We start from the raw sequence: 23,350 nt of genomic DNA, 5'->3' as shown, positions 1-23,350 counted from the left end.
CAAAATACGGGCGCCGCGTCCGGGAATGAGACCAGCTACCTCATGTTCAGCAGCAAATTGTCACAGCCACTGTACCACCCCAGAGGCGGACCTGTGTCCCTGGCCTCTCGTGTTACGCTACACTTAATCCAAATTTAGTGTTTTTGGCGAAACCTGACATTGCCATCACCATCGTACAAGAAACAGAGCCATATATTTTAGTTAATTACGATGACAGCACTAGGTTATGTATTTAGTTAGATGCTGACTTTTATTAATGTTTTTACATGACTTCGCTAAAAGAAAATCCAGGAAAATTTGTTTGTTTCCAGCGAACCGTATAAATAATGACAATGAGAAGCAGCACAGAACAATCACACGATGATTGGCAAGAAAAGCTCATAAGGATAATCTATCGGTTACTGTTCTTGCTAATTTTGTGATAAGCCATGGTTTCTTTGCACTTCATAAAGAACTGCTTTACAAACAGTTCATTGATTTGTCTATTCATTTAAGAATTGCGCACACGTCAATATATATTTGAGAGGAAGAAATGCTTCAGGCAGATACGGTGTGCTCCTTTTTTATATGTTATTTTGTTTCTTAAGAACTCCAGCCAAAGGTTACCACTTTCTATATCAGGATTTCGGTCACAGACAGAAAGAAATGAGCATAAAGTAATAGTTTTTAGGCTATTCTTATTAAGAGACACGCAGGTATGCAAGCTTGACATTTGTACATCTGAGATAGTGGTGAGGGGGCCCCAAAAGGCAGAAACAATGATTCAACCGACATGGAATATCACAGGCCAATTAGGTGTACCAACTGCCTAATCTCTTTTAGCATGACTAATTCAAGGAGACGCCTCAGGGGTCTAACATTACTCTAAATGTATTCCTGTGTCATTCGTCTAAATAGGCAATTATCTTATATGAAGCGAGGACGGACTATAGACATGCATCAGCGATTCAAGTTGGTAGAAACGCCAACTTGAATCGGTGGCTCAGACGCATGTAAAACCAGGAGAGTTAGGTTGTAAGCGATGTTACTTCTGCGGTTTAAAAATTGTTCACTCGTTCACAGTGGAACATTCGAGCATTTCAACCGCAATTATCAGCTCACTTTGTAGCAAATGCAACGCTTAAAAGCGTACTATGAGAAATTTGGCGTAAGCGTAGCACTCACATGGCGGATAAAAAGAGGGCACGTCAGGGCAAAATTACGAAGATAGAAACTACACTATCGTTACCTACCCTGCCACGCTGATTGCCGGTTATATATGAGTGCGCGTCTCTACCGACATCATCGCAGAGAATATTCGGCGTACATCCGCGCACATTTAAGCTGCGGAAAACGGAAGCTTTCCCCGTTATGTCAGCGCTGCCCCCAACAGGCCTGTTATGAAACGGGAAGAGCCTGCACACGGTTCTCACAAAGGACGAAGCCTCTACTTGTTTTTCTTCTTTTTCATGCCGAATCCTCTCATTTTAGTTTGCCCTTCAGCTCAAAATTGAGTGCAGCACATAAGGCAATAGGAGCAAGTAAACACCGCTGATGGTAAGCATGCCGGACCTGTCAGCGCGAAGGCTGCGAGATTAATTAGAACGCATCACGTGCATGTCAGCGCACAGAGATATCGCGGCAGGGTTAGCAGGCTTTGTTGCCGGTCCCGCAGGAGTGAACGAGGGGTCTTCAGGCACGCCAAGAGAGCCTCGTGACAGCACCGTCGCAGCCATCATTGACCCTTTCAGCGTGAAATGAAATAAATTATTCAAGTGCACCTGCATGGGTAATAAGGCTGCACGTTGGGCTTGTTGGTGGCTCATACTGAAGCCCTTGGGCGTAGCGCAGCCGACACGCGAATGAAGAGCGACACAGAACACATAGCCAAGCGCGCGTGTGTGTATTCAGTGCCGCGCTTTTCTGCTGCGTCGCGTGATTTACACCAAAGGCCTTTAGCTCAATTGCACGACTGTAATGGCGGCCGCGGTAGGTGTGGTTGCCCTAAACGTATTGGAGTACTATATATAAATAAGACTGAAATTAACAGGGCATTCTAACATATCACGAGGAATCAAAGTGGCCGGATATTATCGAATAGTAGTTGAACTAATCAAGCACTGTGAAAAAATATCCTTGAAAAGCTTTCTTCTTGTTACAAGCATTGTCTCAGAATGTTTCAGAACGTTGCTAATATTCTAACGCGGTATAAATCAACAGGAAAGGAGACGGTCGAGAATATACGGATTGAGACATTCAACAGTTTCCTGGTTTATCGTAAAAATTAATAACTACAAGATAAGTATAAATCGTAACAACAGGACGGTAGGCTTAAATATGCGTGGCCAACAAGCTGGCCTTAGAAATGCAGATTTAGCAAATCATAGAGTTCATGTCAAAATTGCGTAGTTTACACGCATGTAGAATATAGCTAGCCGCTGCAGGTGGCCGCCATATATTTACGTAAGGCGTTCAATTTTATAGTGATACCAGCAGTGATAGAGGCCTTGCGCCGTCAAGAAGCACAGGAAGTACATTTGACTCTGTTGGTAAATACCTGCAGCAATTCCACATCTACCATTGTACGTAATAGGAGGAGTGACCAGTATACCGATTACGAAAGATGTCAGGCAAGGAAATATTATTACGGCACCACCAAGAGTAGCGCCACTCAAAAGAACACGATTTGACGTGTAGAGGTGGAATCGCTTTCGACAGCCATCTTGTTTATGCATCGTTGTCTCTCGTGTAAATATTGTAAATTCACCCTGATATGTGACTTCTGCAACGTAACAATGTGATCTGTTTAGTGTAATTTCCAAGATGCATTGACAACAGTAATGAAATTGTTAGATCGCAAAAAGTAAGGCCTCAAAATTAAGGGATTCTATCTCCGTAACATCACACCGAAAAGCACATTTTCCTGAGGAATGCTTTTGCGGATGTCTTACTGTAGTGTTTCTGCATGTAGACCGCCAAGATCCATAAAAAAACGTTTCACGAATATGGCATGAAGCCGAAAGTAATATACAATAGCTTGGCAAGGGAACAGGCGTTGATTATTGTAACAGGCATCTCTATGGTAATAAGAAGCGTGTTCGTCTGGGCCAAGCATCAACATGTGAGCAGCTTTATGAAAGATGTATCATCAGATAAAAATAAAACGGCTGTAGCACATAACACAGGTCATTCCTGACTAATGCACGGCAGCTTACCGAAATCGCTGGAAATAAAAATCTACAGTGAGCGATTACGTGAGCGCGAACGTGTGCACGCGTTGGAGATAAGACAGAACTGATTAGACTGCGTAAGAAGCGACAGTAGGAAGTATAATAAAGGGAACATTAGGGAACAGGAAGATTAGGCCCGGATTAAGAAACGGTGCGTGCGTGAACGACCTTCTACCCCATTTTGAAGCGCAGTTTGGGAGATCATGTATTGTGCATAGCATGTAGCTGGTGGTTAAATAGAGAAGAAGCCGCGTAAAAAGAATTGTATTCGAGAACTGTTGGCAATTGGGTAAACTGATAAGGATAGAACACGATAGGCGAACCATGCAGTCGGATGCAAAAATTTGGAGGACGCTTAAGCGTCGCCTTTAAGAGTGGAACGCAGTAGCATTCAAAGATCCCTCAATTCTTCTCACGCTTCCCGGCAACAACAACTTATGTAACCATAATCTTTACCAGGAAACGCTGGCATCGAACGTTATGCCCAACGGCGAGCTTTCTGGTAGAAACGCGGCCTCCTGCGCGGGCGGCGCATGTATGGCGTTGCAAGGAAACGGGCGCGCCGCTCTGTGAATAGTAGAAACGCTAGAAAAGGGAGGTTTATGTTTGAGTTTCGCAGTAAATGATTTGTTTTCTCGCATATTCAAATGCAATCCGCCGTTGTAATGCCTGTAGGTTGTGTGTATGTCGTTCTTTACAATTGTTATATGACGCATTTCGCTTTGAGAAATTCAATTACTTCAATAATGTCCTTGCGCTACACGGAGGGCCCGCGTGGTTGGGTATGCGTGGTCCGGAATGATTTTCTGCTAGCAAGACTGTCGACGCTGGACGCGGGACGCCGATGCTGGAATTTTTGCGACACGGGGCCCTTATCACTATTGCGTTAACAGATACAATGGCACTTACTTCGAGATATTTTCGTCCAGGAGTCAAGATACATTGGCGTGTGATAACTATTTGCTGTGAGATGTGATTGCCAGCCATCAGGAGCGATTCAGAGGAACGTTGCGTAACACTGTAAGAATATTTTTTATCAGAAATTCAACATTTTCTTTGAACCCAATAAGCAGGGCGAAGATAGACATTTAGTTGTACTTGGTCTTCAGTGTTCAGGTGTTCAGTGCAACTAGTGTTCAGTGTGTATGTTTAGACAGCTTTCTAGTGTTCAGACCAGACGCATCATGACCGCATGGTCTTCAGTGTTCATGTGTTCAGTGCAACTAGTGTTCAGTGTGTATATTCAGACAGCTTTCTGGTGTTCAGACCAGACGTATCATTATCGCATACGTATAAATACCGATGGTTCGACCTCACGTACCAGCTCAACTGCCGCATTCGTCGTTCCAGCCTAGAAACTAACAGTTAAATTCAAATTGTCGCACACGACTACATCTACATCGGCAGAACATGCAGCTCTCCATGTCGCTACGATGTACGTCACCGAAGAGCCAACAGAGAAATGGGCCGTATTTTGTGAGTCTAAGGCAGCCCTTCACAGCATCAAGTCTGCATTACGTCACAGAACTTACAGGCAGATGATATGTGGCATCAGGGAAATGCACCACCGTGCTCTGGAAAGAGGGCACACCTTTATATTTCAATGGATGCCCGGTCTGCCCACGAGAATACCCAGACGCATTGAATACCTTTGGCGAGGTCGGACGCTGCCGGGGAACTTCGCCTACATGCAGGCAAAAAGTCGCACGATATCTGGAGTTCAAGTGCCTTCAATTGCCCATTACATAAACTGGAGCCCACGCTACGGCTGCAACTGCCATCTAGCCTTTCCCGCGGTGAAGCAACCTTGCTGTACCGCTTGTGGCTGGGAGTAGCGTTCACGAATTCATACTCCTATCGTTTGGGAATGGCCGAGAGCCCGATGTGCGATTCCCGTGGGCGCGAGGAGACCATCGAGCACCTACTGTGTACCTGCCTCCGCTACGATGTACAACGCCTCTCTCTGCGGGAAACTTTACACCGACAGGACGCAGGGCCTTTCACCGAGTCAAAGATACTTGGACCGTGGCCACACCCGTCACTGGCACGAAAAGCGAATCGTGCATTAGTGCAATACTTGAAGTGCACCGATTTAAGAGACCGTTCATAGTGTCCCTGTGCATAGGGTCCCGCCCACACGCACTCAGTGCTTACTCTCTCCCTTTTTCCTCTTTCTATTCCCCTTTCCCGCCCAGTGCAGGGTAGCCAACCGGATCCCCTTCTGGTTGACCTCTCTGCCTTTCCTTTCCTTGCTTTTTTTTTCTCTCTCTCTCTGTCTCTCTCTATTGTTCAGTTTCGAAGGGCTTGTTTTTCTAACGGAAGAAGCGTACATGAGTGACTGAAGTCAATCTCACTTGTCAAGTGATTTCAGTTTAAAAAGTTCGCAGACCGCACACTTAGAATTACTGTGGTCATTACTACTCTGCCGGTATATTATTGTAAAAACATAAATGTGTGGTGAAACCGGCGGAAATCAACATACTTGTTATAAGAAAAGAAGTTTTTAAAGTAAAGCAGACAAGAGGGGTCTTAATCTCCTTACAACAGCTCATGCCTCTATGTATTGAACCAATAAGATGATCACCCTTCGGTAACTTGTCTACCCGCCTGAAGTAATGCTACGCCAGCTTCCAGATACATTATAGTGTAAAAATTATCGTAAATGGTACTCACCAAGGACGTCGTAATGTAGCTGTGGTATTCTGTCAGCATTCCTGCATCCTGAGCCTGCGGATACAAAGGCAGAAATTTGAACAACAACACTGGGCATACCCTACACGACCAGCACAGTTCAAACGCAGCGATCAATGCTCTAAATGGGCCAGAAGTTAGCGGAAGCATCGCATACGCTGCCCTATAGTGCACCATTCTAGAATACGCGCGAAATGTTCAAAGAAACAATTATTGAAGAATTATTGCTTTGTTGGTCTACTCAAATGTTTACCGAAATTTTAGTGAATATTTATGTTCTGTCTGAGTATATCATCGGTTGATTCCGCAAGATTTCTTAAAGTAAAAATTGTATGTTCCTCAAGAACATCCACATCAGGTCTCATGTGAGCCTGAACAGCAGCTTTCGGCCAGACAAAACCTCTTTTAGCAAAAACCTTTCTATAGTATCCTTAAATTTCTAAGTTGTATGTAGCGTTCTGTTGTCAGAAAAGTAACAAAAATTTGGCAGCTAAAGAAGCTGAGTGTGTTGAGAATAGCCTAGGCCTTCTGCAACGTTTTGTAAGTGCATTCGAAAATATTTCTTTTGTTAATTTGTTTGTTAAAAATAGTCGAAGCATATATTGACTGCGATAGCAAATTAGCAGATAGCTATACGAAGAAGTCCAGCACCTTTATCAGCCGTATCAACTTGTAAACATTGGCTTTCTAACTAAATTACCAAGCATTGTGTCAGCGCGCACAGCAATTATGAGAACATTACACTCAATGACCATGGAAACCTGCTGTCAAAACACCGGCTTGAGGAAACGCGGCAGCAGCAGCGAGCGAAGTGATTTGCGTGCTGTCTATCGCTTCAGCGCAAGTGAACATTGAAAACACACAACACGCACAAAGCTACGAACCGTCGATACACCTTGACTCTGCCCCCAACGCACATATATCCCATGATACATACGCCACATACGCTGTCGCAACCGGAAAACAATGCCGCCCCCCTCCCTTCCCCCGGTGTCTCGCAATGTTGGGTGCCTCGAACGCGACAGAAGTCCCCCCGCTTTCTCCCCGCTCGCCTCCTTTTCGCGCGGGCCAGATTGAGCAGCAATCGTCGGCTCCCCTCGCACGCTTTCCCTTGCACATACAGCGCAGGGGCGCGGCGGCGCTGTTATCGCCCTTGCAATTTACACGGAACATAACAGCGACGGTGACGGCAGAAATGCGCCTGGAGTGTCTGTATATTTGCTACCGCAATAAAATGTGAGCTTAGAATAACCGCAGCCCGGTGAATTTCGGCTCACTTCAACTGAGAATTAAAGATCAGCGCTATAAAATTAATTAAAAAAAGAATGCATAGTTGTCTAGCTAAAATTTTTGGACCACGACTCGCGCAGGTACCACTAGGTGCGTGCGTGCAAGCGTTCTCAGAGCGAATAAAGAAAAACTACGGAGATGCCCCCACTAACTACAGACGCATTTTGCATTAAACGGCTGCTGTAAAGAGTCAAACTGGCATTTATTTAGAGGAAGATTAGCAGCATCAGAATTGTTTTTCAGAAAGTCGTTTTCTCCTTGTGCGATAAGTACTGTTTTCATAGCTAACAGTGGCTGCAACGGTGTTTACCTTTCCTGCCTCAATGACAGGCCCGGGTAGATGAACGAAAAAAGTTTCGAGGGTGTGCGCCTACTCAAGACGCGGTAGGCACATAGCTCTGCTCTCACTGCGCTCCTATAGCATTTGGTTAGATTCATTTTATGATTTCAGCAAGAGCACGAACTGTGGATGAAAGTGACTTGGTGATAGGTAAACAAGAACAGTGAGAAACTTTCCATATGCACAGGCGCTTCTACGCGATATCGTGGAGAGAGGTATGGGCATGTTGTCTCAGAGTACTTTTTGCATCATTTGGCTTTCCAGAATCTCAACTACCGCTGCATTCGTGAAGCCTGAGAACCCAGAGGGTGCGCACCAGCTGTTAGCCTGATGTGTTTTTGCACCGACGAAACAAGCCGCGGCAAGTTTTATGTCAAACTCCGAGAGATAGGAAAAATGAAGCAGAGCAAAGGCTTCGATATTGCGAATTGATACTTCCACGTTTACTATCATTTATTCACAATACACCGATGGAGCCTAGCTCTCGTCACGTGAAATGGGACGGGTAACGCTTTCCAAGCGTTCGTAAGGTGGCATGCTGGCATTCACTTTAGCGCGAAGCCTTTAATGCGACTACAAGCGTTTAAAAACCTTAGCTGCCAGCTTTTACAGCTTTCTGAAAAAATTAAAAAAAAAAACGAAGTTCGCGTTTTTAGAAACTGAGGGGAATGTTCAGTGCATTGGGCAGGGAAAGTTCGAAGTGTGTGTCCATCAAGGGTTAGATAAAAATTTCTATGCCTTTGTACAGAGGCAGTATATGGAACTATAATGGAACGCTTCAAAAGTTTCTCAACATGCCTGGGATTAAACTTTGAGGACATGAGGAATGTGGTGTGGGTGATGTATAAAGGAAGAGTGAAGTGTGCAAGTTTATTATCTGCATTTCAAATAAATATATAATGCTTGCTTTACTGAATTTTTATGCCCTGTACAAGACATGAAGTTGTTTTTCCCCAGTTGCGACGGAGAACCATGCGAGGTGCAGTGTTTATGTTTTTACGAAATACGAATGTTTTTGCGAATGACGAAAGCAAAATATTTATTTGTGAATTATAATAAAATTTGTAAAGAGGAATTAGAGCCCGTTCTGGAAAGTTACTTATTTTAGCGTTCCAGAGCGTCATACTGTCGTTATTCAAAACGTTTTCAATGCTGCTAAGACAACTGCACAAGATATCAACATCAAATTAGGTGAAAGTAGAAAAAATATCAGGTGTAATGCGTGCCAAAATTTTCACGTTCCTAGAAGCGTTGGAAATAACTAAGAAACCATCCTGGGTCCTGTGATTTCATGTGTCTTGGGACGTTCGTGTTTGGTTTCTACGGTGTACTCGGTGAACAAGACAATGCATCTCTAATCTATTTCGTGAAATTAGGAGGCATGTTATGGGTAGCGCGTACGGAATGCTAAATGTGTGGCTTATATCTGCCTTCTTGAATAAATTATGAATGCAAGCAAGTGCTCCGGAGCGTTATCAGTGTATCTTACGAGCCGCACAAAATTTAATTGCTAAGTGCAATCGCCTTCGAACTCAAATTTTGCGACTATGAGGAAAACGCTGCGGAAATCTCGCTGGAAAGTTAAATACTTGCAGATCAGATACAATTTTTGAACAAAAAAAAAACAATTGTTAGCCAGTGCCATGTAGCCGCTATCAACTATATTTGCCAATGTCCCGAAACAGCACGGCGTTACACAATCTTTATATTTGGAATGAATCGGAAGCATTGTAAGTTCAATGCGTCACGAGATGTTAAAGTTTCTGGCCTAATTAGAAGCATTAGAAATAATTACTAAACCTTCACTTTTTTCGTGCATCATGTGAGGTTCTCCTATAGTCTCAGCGAACGGGTGTCCTGGTGAAAAAAACGAGGCAGCGTCTGTTGGCGAAAATAAGAGCAAAGTAATGCATGAATTGTAGGAAACTGAAGTGGGTGGCTCAATCGGAACATTGACAATAAATATGGTGTGGAAGCATTCTAGACCTCTATGACTACTTCATACGAGGTCCTCTTTCGTGACTGTGTCAGAACTACAAATGCCACCAATATCAAATTTACCCAATCTACGTAGAAAATTACGTAAAGAACTGTGTGAAGTAGAATATGGATGGATGTATTACAGCCATTGTAAAAAAAACTTTATTATTCACTTGTTAGAGCGCGTCGTTCGGCTGCTATTAGCCATTCTTGTCAATGTCCCAACATAGTTTGATAGGCCACACAAATGTTTTATATACTGTGGAAATGCGGCGTTAGGGTAAATGTAATGCACCACGAAATTTTGACTTTCTTTGCTCGATTACACGCGTTGCAAATTATTACTGACCCTTTGTGCATAGCCCATTTCCATGCGCCATACGATGTCTTAAGTTGGTTTCTCCGGTGTCTTCGGATAACAAGATCTCTTGTTTGTATATGGCGAAAACAAAGGGAACGGTATGAGTAACATATAGGCGACGTTCATAGTGAGCGGAAGGGTTACAGCCTTGACCGTAAAGTACATATGCAAGCGAACCGGAGCTCTATAAGTATGTGTCACGAACAACGCAGAACCTAATTCACTCTTGGGAGAAGTACAAACGCAACCAAGATGAAATTTAGAGAAAGATTGACCAACCTTTCCCCTACCGGCAAATGGGGGTAAGCGAAGCTTGTCCTGCGTGCATCTGACCTTCGTCACGTTTAAGCAACCCAAAGGTAATGGTGCCGGATCGCTTTTGCCTCACGCTCCTCAGCTTGGGATCTTTTTTTTCCTTGCTGTCGGAGGGCCTGGGTTAGGGCGGCTCTAACGACTGGATTGGTGCGCCAACGGCGAGCCCATTCATGGGCGAGTTCACGCCGCCGCTCGTCGAAGGCTGCGCGTTCCTCGGGGGAAGACATAACGCGTGGCCGTCTCATCTGTTTTGCGAGCCTGAACAGAACGGAAACGAAGCTGGCGCAGCGCGCGCGAAACCCATTCCTGCCCTTTCCCTTTCCAGTGGAAGCGAAGCGGCTCTGATTGGTTGCGCGTGTGGCATGAGCGCGCGCCTATGCAGCTGGAATCTTTGCAAATGACTTATTCTCTGGCGCCGGCGCAGCTGTCAACTCATAAAGCCGCTTTTCCTGCAGCTGCTCTGCTCTTGATGCAACTAGGTTTTTTTGCGTGACCACGATTACGCCACCAAAACTTGTGAGCCAATACAAGCTTCACTTGAAAAAGAAAGAAGGGGGAGGGGGTGCACTGTGGCCAATTCCCTGAGGAAGTAAAATGTGTGTGCATGTACTACTGTTAATGCGAACATTTCTTAACACGTGCTCGAAAACACTGGATGCCGAATCGTTTCGAACGAACCGCTCATTTATGAACAACGTTTTAATGTCTATGATTTTAGTGCAGACAATTGAACTGTTATTATAACTGCTATAAAGAAACAGCTTCGCTGCGTGCTGGATTTTGATTTTGCAAAGTCGCACAAACCTGCTGTTTCTTTTAGTTTGTTTGGGTAAAATGTAGACAGATCGTCAACTTACACACCCTCTTTTGTTTATAAACGCGTACAAGAAAAGAGCAAAAGGAAAAAAGGGTAGTAACTATTAGATGTTCTTGATGGCTACATCGTAGTCCAGGGGATTTTGTGCGCGCAATAAATAGAGAAAATATACTAAGGCGGGAGATGCTTATTAAGTCAAAGAATCGCAAACGCTTATCAAAAGTGCTAGGAGATGGAACAAGGGTGTAAAAAATCCGTGCGATAGCTCTGGCCATCTTAGATATCTTTGGGTAGTGTATTTCACCTGCCTATTCTGCGCCTTTTAGCGAAAATGCTGCCAATAAGAATCGATCCAGCAATTGCGAAGGCAACGCCATCTGTCATACATGCGGACTTACACTACTTCTCTTCCAATTTTTGTCCCACGAGAATCGGTAAACGTGCTGATTCTCACGCTGGCGAGAAATAGTGAGGTGATCGCGGTTACCACATTCCGAAGAGAGCAGAAATGCAAAAGACGGGTTTGAATCTGGCACTGCTTGCATGTTAGTGAAACCCAGGTAGCTAACATTATTCCGGTGTCTCCCCCGCTGCGACTTGCCTTCACAATCAGATCGTGGCACTGGCACTTATTACACCATAATCTAAAACATTTTCAATACTGCGTAAAAGGGAAATGGGAAGAATGGCGTACGCAAGCGCTTGTGTTTGTAATCTTCTCGTATCTCCTTCCACATTCTCTTCATTGAACATGGCTGTTTTCTTAATGCTTCAAAAACCATAAGTGTTCTACAGCCTGAGGATAAATTATACTTTTCTCGTTGTTTCACACTGACCTCCTGACGTATGTCATAAGCAAACAAATAAAGAAATCGCAATTCGCAGTTAAATTCTTGAGATGCCATTTGAAAGTCAGAGCCACGCCCGCATGGCAGAACCGGTTTTCAAGCGTAAATATACCTCATAAAAGAGAAAGCCTACCTAGAATTCGAGTTGGGCGACAACACCAAGAGTGCAGGGTTGTGTCCTCCTTTAATTTATTTTAATGAAATATTTCTTTGCTTCCTGCTTTCAGACACGCCATCGTTTTGCGGCAAGGCGACATCTGCTAACGGCGCTCCCTCAGACACACTGCTCGAATCTCGGTGCCAGGACCATTCCAGCCCATTTTCTTTTTAACTTGGCTGGCTCTGGGGCGTTCGGGTTTTATTTCCTTCTTTTGTAATTTCCCGAAGTTGTATTGCTCAATTTCTATTTGTCGCTGTATTCTTCAACGCTCTGCTTGCTCTCGAAAGCACTTGGAAAAAAAATTAAAATAAAACCGAGAACAACAAACCTGGCTGCTGAAATGGCTGCCTGTGCAAGGATTCTTGTTCTCACATTCCTGAAACTCGGCAGTCAAGCTGTCACACTCGCACTTGTTTTGGGAAACATTTCCAAGATCAGAGGGAAACAGTTCTAACGAAATTCTCTTGCGTTTTCCCCGTGAGCAATGACGTTCTCTAGCTGTTTGTTGTTGCGCGAGAACAGCCACCAGACAAAACTTTAAAGTTGTGTTTTCTGTTCAGACTGCGACCGACCCTGCGCGAGTTGTTCTTGAATAAACAGCCTGACATCACAATCTGAAAGTGTGCGTGACGTCTACCTTGAAAATCTGATACTTTCGACAGGGGGCAAGGCTTTTGTACATGCCATCAGTATTTACGCCTGTGCTGTCGCCGAAAATAAAATCCATCCATATTGTGCAATGAAAGCAGCAACACCAGCCTTCCTGACGCGATCTCTCGCGCGTTCCTTCAATATTTACGCATTTCTCTCTCTCTCTCTCTGTCTCTCTCTCTCTCTCTCTCTCTCTCTCTCTCTCTCTATATATATATATATATATATATATATATATATATATATATATATATATATATAATGGTACATGCAGTGGCAAAAACAAAAGACGGGTGCTTGCCGTTTTGTTCACTAATTTTTGCATGTGGCGAGCAACAAATGCCAGTTTATTCAACTGACAAGTACTTCCACTGTAATACATAGAACAAACCTCGCTCAATTCTCACCTCTAATATATCTTTCACACATTCTCAACGACATGAATGAAATCACGAAACTCACAAGGGAACGGCACAGAAAAGAGAACCTGTATTAGCACGCATAATGCCGGCCCGCCCGTCTGTGCCACTCTTTATATTTTCCGATATCCTAACTCTCATAGGCTCAGTGAAAAATCGTTTCAAGGAAGCTACTTAACTAGCTTAGCGAAGAGCGCGTCAGAAAGCAAGCGCTCTCTGTGAAATGTGAAGAAACAAGCGCGGTGCGCAAACACTTCCAGTGCGGCCGTTCAGGCAGAGCGTCATTGTTTAAAAAGTGCGCCAACATTGGGAAAAGGAGAGGAGGAACGTTGAAGAGAGGGAACGGTCACACTTCCCTAGACTGAACTAATAAAGTTCAGAACGTTTTCGAACGCCTTCTGGTGGTAGCTCCACTTTATCAGGTTTCGCATAAGTTTGCTTCAGTTTACCAATTTGCATGGAGTCAAAGGAGTGCAGAAAACACGTGCCATACAAGTGTCGAACACCAACAAGTTTCACCCATGCACAGAATGCTGACCGGGCACAATATTGTTTAAGAAAGAATTATTCGATGCTTCAGTTGAGAGCTTTGTAAAACGCCAGCGCCCGGAAGAGCTTGCTTTAAAAATATTTGCCCCCTATGGGACTCCATTTATCTTGCGCCCAAATGGTTATCCTCATGCGTTTTCATTGCGTTTCCGTGCTTGCAAACTCGGCCCTCGCTTCTTTCTTTTAAAAAATGCCGTGGCACGCTGATAATGCACATGCCATTGGTAACCTTCTAGTGCTTGGCGCGCAACATTAAAGCAAGGAAACGCACCCAAAATAGATGACTATCATTGTTTTGGATCACGATAAACTTCAAAGAGTGCAAAGTTTTCTTGAAATGTTCGCAATAAAGCTTATTGTGTTTTCAGTGTTTTCACTAAGCCACCAAAGGACAAGAAGGTCGTCCTTGCGAAAATGACATACAAGCTATTGATTTCGCAATGCTTATGGCCACCCTCTGGGCAATGCGCCTGAAAGTAGAACCATAAGAGTGTTTTTGGTGCCTGTAACTAACACCCTGACACTTGTTGAAATCGGTGTTTTTCAGACATAAACGCCCTTATCGGGTGTGGAATCAACAACCTTACACGCTTAATGACGTCAAATATTTCGCGAGAGTTATTGCACAATCTATACTCTTGAGGCAGGAAAAAAAAAAAGCGACGTACCTGAGATAAGGCATACCTCACTCATTCTCCTGCCTTAAAGCTACCTTACCTCTGACCATAGGTGCCGACTACGGGAGGCTCCGAGGACCAAGCTCCCTCCGGAATATTCCTGTCGGGGCTGAGCCCCCCCCCCCCCCTTGGCGAAGCCTAAGCTTATATCCCCCCCTCCCCCATAGCGTGTCATTGCCAGAGTTTTGTCACCCACATCATTTGAGGTTTCCTTTGACTTGCCTCGACCTTTTCACTTAAAATTTTATTGTGGGTCATAGCTCAAGGCATCATTGTTGCGCGGACGTGCACGGATTTCAATTAATATTTTGCTTTATTCCTGCAAATCCTGACAATAGGAGAACCAATGCATTAGAATTAAGTGCGTCCCTATTTTCTCACTTCAGGATTGTTTTAAATTTCCACTGTAAACACCATGTACATACACAATACATAAGTATACACACAGGACGAACTTTATTATATATTTATGAGAATTAGATTGCCAATTAGCAATTATTCCTAAAGGTATTGATAGCTTACGTCTAGAGAACGAATGTGTTGTTGTATGTTCAAAGTCAAAATGCTTTCAGTGCTTTTTTTTTATCCTAAAGAAAAAAAACCTGTAGGCTCTAGTGACCCCTTCCGCAGAGTACGTTATCAATGGCCAGTGAAATGCACGTGAATGATACGTGTATCAGTATCGATTCTCCTTCCAGTAAGCAAAGCTAACGACACATTAAATAAACGCTTCTAATAATATACAACATTTAGTAAGAATGGAAACATCGTCTCGTGCATGAAGGGGTGATAAATACATACAGGGTGTGCTAATTAACTATCATTCACCAAGACTTTAAAGAAATGAATGCGTTACTCGTATAAAAACTAGTCCATATTGTTTCCAGTACAGTGTAGTAGGTGCCAGCATTTGTTTCATTACTAAGATTTATTTAGGCAATTGTAACAATTTATCTAACTCGGGACGTACTATCATAATGATCAAAGTGTCGATGAGGCATTTGTAGGCACCGCCAAGGGACATCTAAATGTGGGATTTTCGGTGACGTACCAATGTACTAATCTTTTCCTACTGATAAATAAACCCTGCGAAATATGGCGAATACCACGTGACTGCGCTCCCACCCGCATCATAAAGCAGCGCTCTCGAACAGGCTCCTTCCGATTTAGCCAGAACAAAATGACGGAAATAAATAAAAAAAATCCCCGCCCAAGCACTCCGTACTACCTGCGGCCTCGGAGATTATTACTGGGTTAACCGCGACAGTTCATCAAACGACGGCTTGGTACGCTGCCGGATCCTCGGTACGCAGTTGCTACTTGCACTCGGCTGCACGAGCCTGTTCTTGTGCGCGGGCTGCAGCACGGGGATGGCGTAGACGAGCTCGTTCCGGGTACTGCTTGCGGCGTTGCTGATCGAAAGCTGCCTGCTCCTCAGGAGTACGTATGACGCGTGGCCTACCCATTTCGGAACCGGACAAAAACTGCTGCGCGAGCGCACGGCTGCGACGGGAAACAACGACGTCACTACTGGCGCAGCCAATCGCGTGATCAAAAACAACGTGATCGCAACGTGAGTAAATCCTTATCTGCCGCGCCTCGGCCGAAATAACACGTTGTGCTTGGTGTTAGTTGGAAATAAGCTGTGAGAGCTGTTGTCTTAGCGTAGATAAAGTGCACGGATGGTTCTTAGTTTTTTTTACAAGACCTATCACCACGAAAATGAATTGACAACATCAGTGCAAATGCTTAAGGAGCGATTTGTTTCGCCCCAGTGACCATGTCCTAATGAGCAGAAAGTAAAAATTATCGTTGCCTTGGTAACTGCAAACGCCAACAAGATGATGTTCGCAAATATATATCAGTCATGAAAGTGTGGCGGTAGAACAAACACGTCGACTATCATTAGAAATTAATGAAAACCTGAGACAAACCGGCAGCTTCAAGAAACAGCGGCGTAGGACTCGATCTTTGAGTCCTAGCCTACTCACCGATTTTCTAGCATTTATGGCCTGAAACCCTCATGCTAGTGTGCGGGACGTGGCCGTCCAGGTACCAATTTTCAATTCATGAGGTTTGGAGGATTCTAAACGACGGCCTTTCACCCGTACCACCTTACCAAGACCAATACTTGAAAGATACGGCCCTCTATAACTGTCTAGGTTTCTCGAATTGGGTCCTCACAAAAGCCGATGAGTCACCGCACTACTTGAGCCACAAGATGTGCACCAGATGAAGCAAATTTTCTAAGAAACGCACTGATAAATTTGCGTAATGCAGACTATTGGAGTGATTACAATGCATATCGGGTAAATGCAATCGGCACCAGTATAGTGGTCGTTCAATGTGGGGTGAAGAATTTACGCCGGTGCTATAATCAATTCCACCTTCTTCGATCGCACACTCACTAGACAGCGTTACGTGGACGAAATCCTTGAAAGAGTGGTGGATGAGTTTCTCAGCGAAGTCCCGCTGTCACGTCTTCCACTTCTGTGGTATCACCAAGATGGAGAGGTCACCTGACCTCTCTCCACTCGATTTCTTTCTTTGGGGTTGTGTGAAAGATTGTGCTTACATGATTGACAAGGATGTTAGATTAGCTCAAGACAAGGATAACGGATGTCTGCCATAGAATTCGAGCGTCGCTCATGAAGAAAGCCATTGCCGTTGTGATAAAGCGGGCCCAGTAACGCGTAGCTGCAAAAGAAGAACTATTCGAACGCGTTATCTAGGCAGCAGCTGGTGCTCAACGGCACTCACGAATTCATAGATAATAAGGGCACACTGAAATCTGATGTACATTTGTGCAGGCGTCCCGATTGCCAATTCGGCTCATTTAGAAGGGGTCATTTACTTTCTTGAACGCATCGGCTTTAGCTGTTCTCAACAGCTTGGTCACTTCCCGGTCAGTTTGTTTCCCTCTTATTTGATGTCATGAACCTGCTTTTGCAACACGTATACACTCTCATGAAAACTAAAACCGCGGACCGACGCAGCCCAACACCTAAGCAAGGTAGCACACCGTATGACATTAGAGAAGTGGCACACACCTGAATTCACCCAAGAACGATTGCATTCCCTCGACCCCTCTATGCAACTGCGGCTGTTACCAGGGCTTCTGCGAAATGAGGAAACAATGCTGTGCCACTTACGCTTGGGCGTCGCATTCACCAATGCATATACGTTTTTGATTGGGATGACTGATAGCGCCAACTGTAATGACTGCGGTGCCGAGGAAGCTATAGAACATCTACTGTGCTACTGCCCATCTTTTGAAAACGAAAGACATGACCTCTGCACAGCTCTCAATCAGCTAGACAGAACACCGTTCACCTTGAAGAAGATCTATGGCCTCGCATATCGCAGCTACAAAAGGCCACAAAAGCTCTGCTGCGATACTTGAAGGCTACTGGATTGAATCAGCGTCTGTGATCTGGACTGAGTGACCGAACGATATACCCAGTAGACTTTCTTTTCTTTTTTAAACTTTCCGTCCCCTTTTCCCTTTCCCTAGTATAGGGTAGCCAACCGGGCTCAGTCCTGGTTAACGTCCCTACCTTTCCTTTATCATTAGCTCTCTCTCTCTCTAAAACCGTCACTTTATTTTGGCTTTGGTCCGAAGCAAGTCTCTGGCTCGAAATATAGCTGCGCGCGCGCTCTGTCGATGCGGTTCAAGCAAAGCGGGGATTTTGAAACATGCTATGCCTATTACATTTCTTTTTCGCATTTCCTGCGTGGTCAGAACGGCGCTTCGGTCGTGTCATCAAGGGGCTTTTGTTATCAAAGTAATCAGGTGGCCTTGAAAGACGGATAATGAGTGTGACGTAGACAGGAAGGAATAGCTACAAAGCCTCAAAACCTCCTGTTGGTGCTCCTTCCGTACCATTATCAAGATAGGGGCAGAGACAAATTGGAGGAAAGACAGGGAGGTTAGCCAGTGTAAGTACCGGCTGGCTACCCTGTGCTGGGGAAAGGGGAAAGGGAAATAAAAGGAGAAAGAAGAAGAAGAGGAAATAAGGAAACCAGAAAATTCCCACAGTAACGTGATACTACGCGCTGCAACAAGCAAAGACGGCCTCACAATTCGCATGTCCTTAAAGGGACATTAAAGGTTACCAGAAAGTCAAGTTAAAGTGATAAAGCAATGCTCTAGAACGTCTAAGGCGTCAATATAATCGCGAACAGAGTTTTGATAACCGAGAAATTGAGGTAAATGCACGACACGATTTGAGACCCCCCAGCGACATTCCGGTACTAGCCAGATGACGAAAACACTCCTCATCATAATTTATGTCACTAGTACTGAACTACTCGTATTAAAAGGATCATTTCATTAGATTATAAGACGGAATAAAATGCTACTTGTCTACTTCGATTCTAAAAAAAATAACATCTTGACGTTGCCATTGAGTAGTATGGGTGATCGAAAGGTTTCGTTTTTGCTCGACTCTGCGCGCTCGACTTTGCGCCGGGCGCGCTTTGCAGTTTCAGTTTCCTTATCGCGTCGTGCTGCGGTGGTCCTGCTGGTTCGCGAAACTTGCATTTGGAACAAGCAGCGAGACTGTCACGTCCATGTGATGTCGTGGGATGCGCGAACGGTCCGCGGAACATGGCCAAGGGCAGTTTCAGCGGCGAATCCAAGGTTACTTATCACTGTGTGCCAACGAGTGAACCTCTCCGTTCGAAGTGGTTAAGTGCGGTACCTCTGCGACACTGCGCTGGCAAAGAGCCGAAAAATCACGTAGTGTGCTCGCTGCACTTTCGTCCAGAGGATTACGAGTTCAACGCCGAATTACTGAAGTCGCGTGAAGCGCCTTTCAAAGCAGGCCGTCATCGTAGTAGTACGCAACGACGCTGGCAGCGCGAGCCCTCAACAGCAGGTCACGTTCATCAGGGCTTAAATCGCTGAACTCGAGCCCAGCATGGCGAGCTAATGTGTCGTTGTCAGGGTCATCCATTGCAACGAGCATCGAAGTTGGCCTCGTAAAATGAAGAACCAGCTTATCGTCGCGCGCTTTTCCTTCCGCTAGCCACCATAGTTCCGCTTTCGCGCTGCTGTCGGCTCTGTCTTGGCTCTGTTTCTGGCCGCGCGTTTGCATTTTGTGCAGAAAAGCCGTAGCGCCGTCTGCGGGCTCGCCGTTTTACTCACCGACGGCACAACGTCACTATGAGACCATGACGTCAATACTCCTCGATAGGAGGGCGTGATTTGAACTGCGCTAGATGTACGCGGACGCTTCAGAACGCATTTTTTCTTAAAATAAGTCTCTTCTTCGCTCGAAACAAGCGTTTTGAGGTTTCTGGGATGGTACTTCAACAGTCCACGTTCACTTAATATTAACCTTTCGTGTCCTTTTAAAAACTTCAGCAAAGCCCTTAAGGCCTTGAGTGCCGAAGCCCGTCTGGACCAGTGTCCTAGAGCTTTTTTCTTCGTAAAGGGGCGATTGTCCAGTTTTTCGAGCGCGATCACGAGCACTTTTCTTGGCACTTTGTAACGGGGACAACCACAAAGGAGGTGCTCAATCGTCTCCTCGCAGCCGCAGGTGTCGCAAGTAGGGCTATCGGCCATTCCAATGCGGAATGAATAGGAGTTCCTGAATGCCACGCCGACTCACAGGCGGCACAGAAGTGTTCCTTCCGCTCGTGGTAACCCTGGTGGTAGACGGATTTGCAGCATTATCGAGTTGATGCGTTGTCTCTACGGGTTCGCGAGAGGCAATGCAGTTGCTCCAATCGGTTTATTTGAGGGCGCTGCTTTACGATGTGGGTGGGAGCGCAGACACGTGGTATTTTTTGAATATTTTGTGAGGTTAGTTTGCCAGTCGGAATAAATTACACCCAAATAATACGTCGCTGAAAACACAGCAGCTAGATTTCATTTGGGGGTGCCTGGGGGTGCTTACAAATGCCTCACTGACACTGTCATAATTAGGACAGCACTTCTCGAATTAAATAATTAATTGCAATTATCGAATTAAATTTCAGGAACGAAATAATTACTGGCGGCTACTCCACTCTACTGGAAACAATCTACGCTATGTTTTATTGGAGTAACGCAACTGCTCTTTTTTCAGTCTTGGTGCATGATAATTGGGACACCCTGTATATTTCACCCTGTAACCGAAATGAGGCCTAGCCGGATTCACTCGAAAGCAGCATCAACAACAGTCATGTACAAGAGCGCTTATACTCGCACAGAAAAAGAAAAAGAAGACACAAGGAGTCAGCAGTTTCGCCGGAAAGGCGAAGCAGTATTAGTGACAATGAAGGTTACGACACTTACACGCAGGAACAATACACCACTGAGAGCCGCCAGATTCTTGGTGAATCCTACTATGAAGCCTTGTAAATTCATACGTAAGGCCGTCACTTCAATGAACAATTCTACTAGATCACATGAAGTTTCTTCAAGTCCAAGAATATATATATATATATATATATATATATATATATATATATATATATATATATATATATATATATATATATATATATATATATATATATATGGGGTTTGGAAAGCTGGTCGGGCCCGCTGCCCACGGAAAAATGACAACTTTTCTCCTATGCCTCTGACTGATTATTTACTTAACGGACTCAATCAGAAGCAAAAAAATAATTTGCGAGAGAATTCGCGTTGCGGCCCGAGCAAGATGTTGTCATCACAATCACCACTAGCAATCACCAACCCGTATATAACGGCATGGCAACAAAAGGCATACAGGAGAAAAATGTTACAAGTTCCGCTCCACTTCACGAAATGTAGTAAATGATAACTAATTGTTATTTGTAGCCTCAATCGTTAGGTTTAGCATGAGACGGAAGGCAGGAAGGATTTCGTCCACCAGTCCTGCGACGCTTTAGAGGAGCAGATAGAGCCCTGAAGAGCCCCGCAGCGACTTTTCCTCAGGCGACCGACGCCCTTCAGCTGCACCGATAGTAACTAGTAGTTATGACTGATCACAATTATTTCCTCAGCCCCATTGTTCCTGGACACCGAAGACCACAGGCCAAAAGGTAGTACAGATACCGGATCGTCTCAGTACTAGCTCCTGGATGGTTGTTCTGGTTCCGCTGAAATATAGAAGCTCGAGCCCACAGCCCGACAGCCTAGCTTCGTCCACCCAGCGCAGCGCCAGGCCTCCAAAAACATCGAATTTTTTGTTCTCTTCTTTTGCTCCACCCTCGAAAACCTGTGTTAAGCCGTGATACGCTGTTGGCTCAAGTGCCACGCCCTGCTAGCTGGCGCCGAATCCCATAGTTTTTTTTTCTCTTACTTGAGAGGAAGTGGCCGTCCACCGCAACACACACGCGCAGATTAGTATTCATACCTGACCAAGGCACAACCTAAAAACATGCCCTTCATAATCTTCCTTGATTATCTTAAGGAATAAGCATGAGTGCTTTCGCTATGGTGACCAGCTATACAATTTAAAAAGCTACCAAAGACAAAGCGCATTTAAGAGAGCGTTTTATAAGGCATTCTAACATACAGGCTGTAAAACAAAACACTTTACAGTATGCCTACGCCTCTGTCGTGACATCACTAGTGCGTTGTTCTTTTGGTGCATCTGTGTCGCCTTTTGTTTTTTCACTTTTTTCAGTGTTATTGAGATTTTGGGGGAAATGTCAAGGAAATTAATGTCGAAGTTCTACTTCTTTCTGCGTGTTCGGCGTGGTCTGGGAACATGCTTGGCCACGCTGTGTGACGTGGGCTTAAATGAGCGAATAAAATAACCGTAACTTGAGCCACGCTGTAGCGTGCATATATATATATATATATATATATATATATATATATATATATATATATATATATATATATATATATATATATATAGTTGAAGAAACGAAGGAGCACACTTAAGAAAATTCCATTTTTAATGTTGTAACGTTTCGGCCGTGCCACGGCCGAAACGTTACAACATTAAAAATGGAATTTTCGTAAGTGTGCTCCTTCGTTTCTTCAACTATCTATGCACCGGACCTACAGAACTTTTCCTTGAGAGATATATATATATATATATATATATATATATATATATATATATATATATATATATATATATATATATATATATATATGTGTGTGTGTGTGTGTGTGTGTGTGTGTGTGTGTGTGTGTGTGTGTGTGTGTGTGTGTGTGTGTGTGTGTGTGTGTGTAAGCACCGGTACGGTAAGGAAGATTGCATTTCATGCAAGAAATTTCCGTTACTCAAGTTTCAAGCCACGTCAGCAGGAACAGTAATGAACGCGCTTATAGAGGTGCATCAGAAACTCATCGGAATCCGTGCAAGGGTATACTGCCGCTAAACATTCCGCGCGTCATATAAGAGCCAGCGACCCTTTCTGGCGATTGAGGAAAGTTCTGGAGTACTTTCCCTGTGCGTGTCCTTGCTTTTGGGCTGGTATTACTTATGTACTTTTCAAAGCGAGCTGGATTGCTTCATTCGATAAGAAGCAGAATAGATGACTTTCTCGCTTAGTGATACTCGCTGGCTAGGGAGGAGAATCCCGTATTGCTTTTTCTAGACCTAGAGCTACATTCGCAACTTTTGCCGCGTAATCGCGGATACATGGCGCCACCCCCCCCCCCCCCCCTCCCCCGCCTCCGCAGCGAGCGCTCAGTGCAAACACGTGCCTCGCTGTGGGAACACAAGCAGCACGCGCCAGAGAGCACTGCGGGTGCCATCGACAGTTTCGGCGAAGCCTCCCTGTCGCCCGAAGTGCAATTATGTCGCCCGATGTCGTTTGCAGTGCGATGCATTCTCGGCATGCCTGGAGTGGCAGAGAATTGCGCGACGAAAGCGGCAGCCAGCACAGCCCGCGCGCTTTGCTCATTCGCGAGGACACATCGGTCTCGCGGGAGGCGTTGCTTTATTGAAGTGCATCGTACCAAGTCGCGACCGTCGCCTATGGTGCGATGGAGGAGGCCGCGAGACTGTTTTTTTTTCTTTTTTTTTTTTACGATCGCGCTTACACTCCGCCCATATTGGTCGTTAACAAACCGCCAGCTGCCACGCGTCGCAGAATGCAAAGCAAA

The 23,350-nt window shown here is 44.8% G+C and overlaps 1 protein-coding gene across 1 annotated transcript in view; it reads right to left on the bottom strand.

The window, feature by feature from the left end:
- LOC142584928 (glutamate receptor ionotropic, kainate 2-like) overlaps positions 1-23,350 on the bottom strand; it is a 246,588-nt gene that overhangs the window by 59,455 nt on the left and 163,783 nt on the right. The window contains exon 5 of the mRNA XM_075695279.1: positions 5,883-5,936. Coding sequence (XP_075551394.1) covers positions 5,883-5,936 — 54 coding nt within the window. The remainder of the gene's footprint in view (positions 1-5,882; positions 5,937-23,350) is intronic.

The sequence above is a fragment of the Dermacentor variabilis genome, chromosome 6, assembly GCF_050947875.1.
Source record: "Dermacentor variabilis isolate Ectoservices chromosome 6, ASM5094787v1, whole genome shotgun sequence".
NCBI classification, from domain to species: Eukaryota; Metazoa; Arthropoda; class Arachnida; order Ixodida; family Ixodidae; genus Dermacentor; species Dermacentor variabilis.
This window is presented reverse-complemented; position numbering and strand designations above follow the sequence as displayed.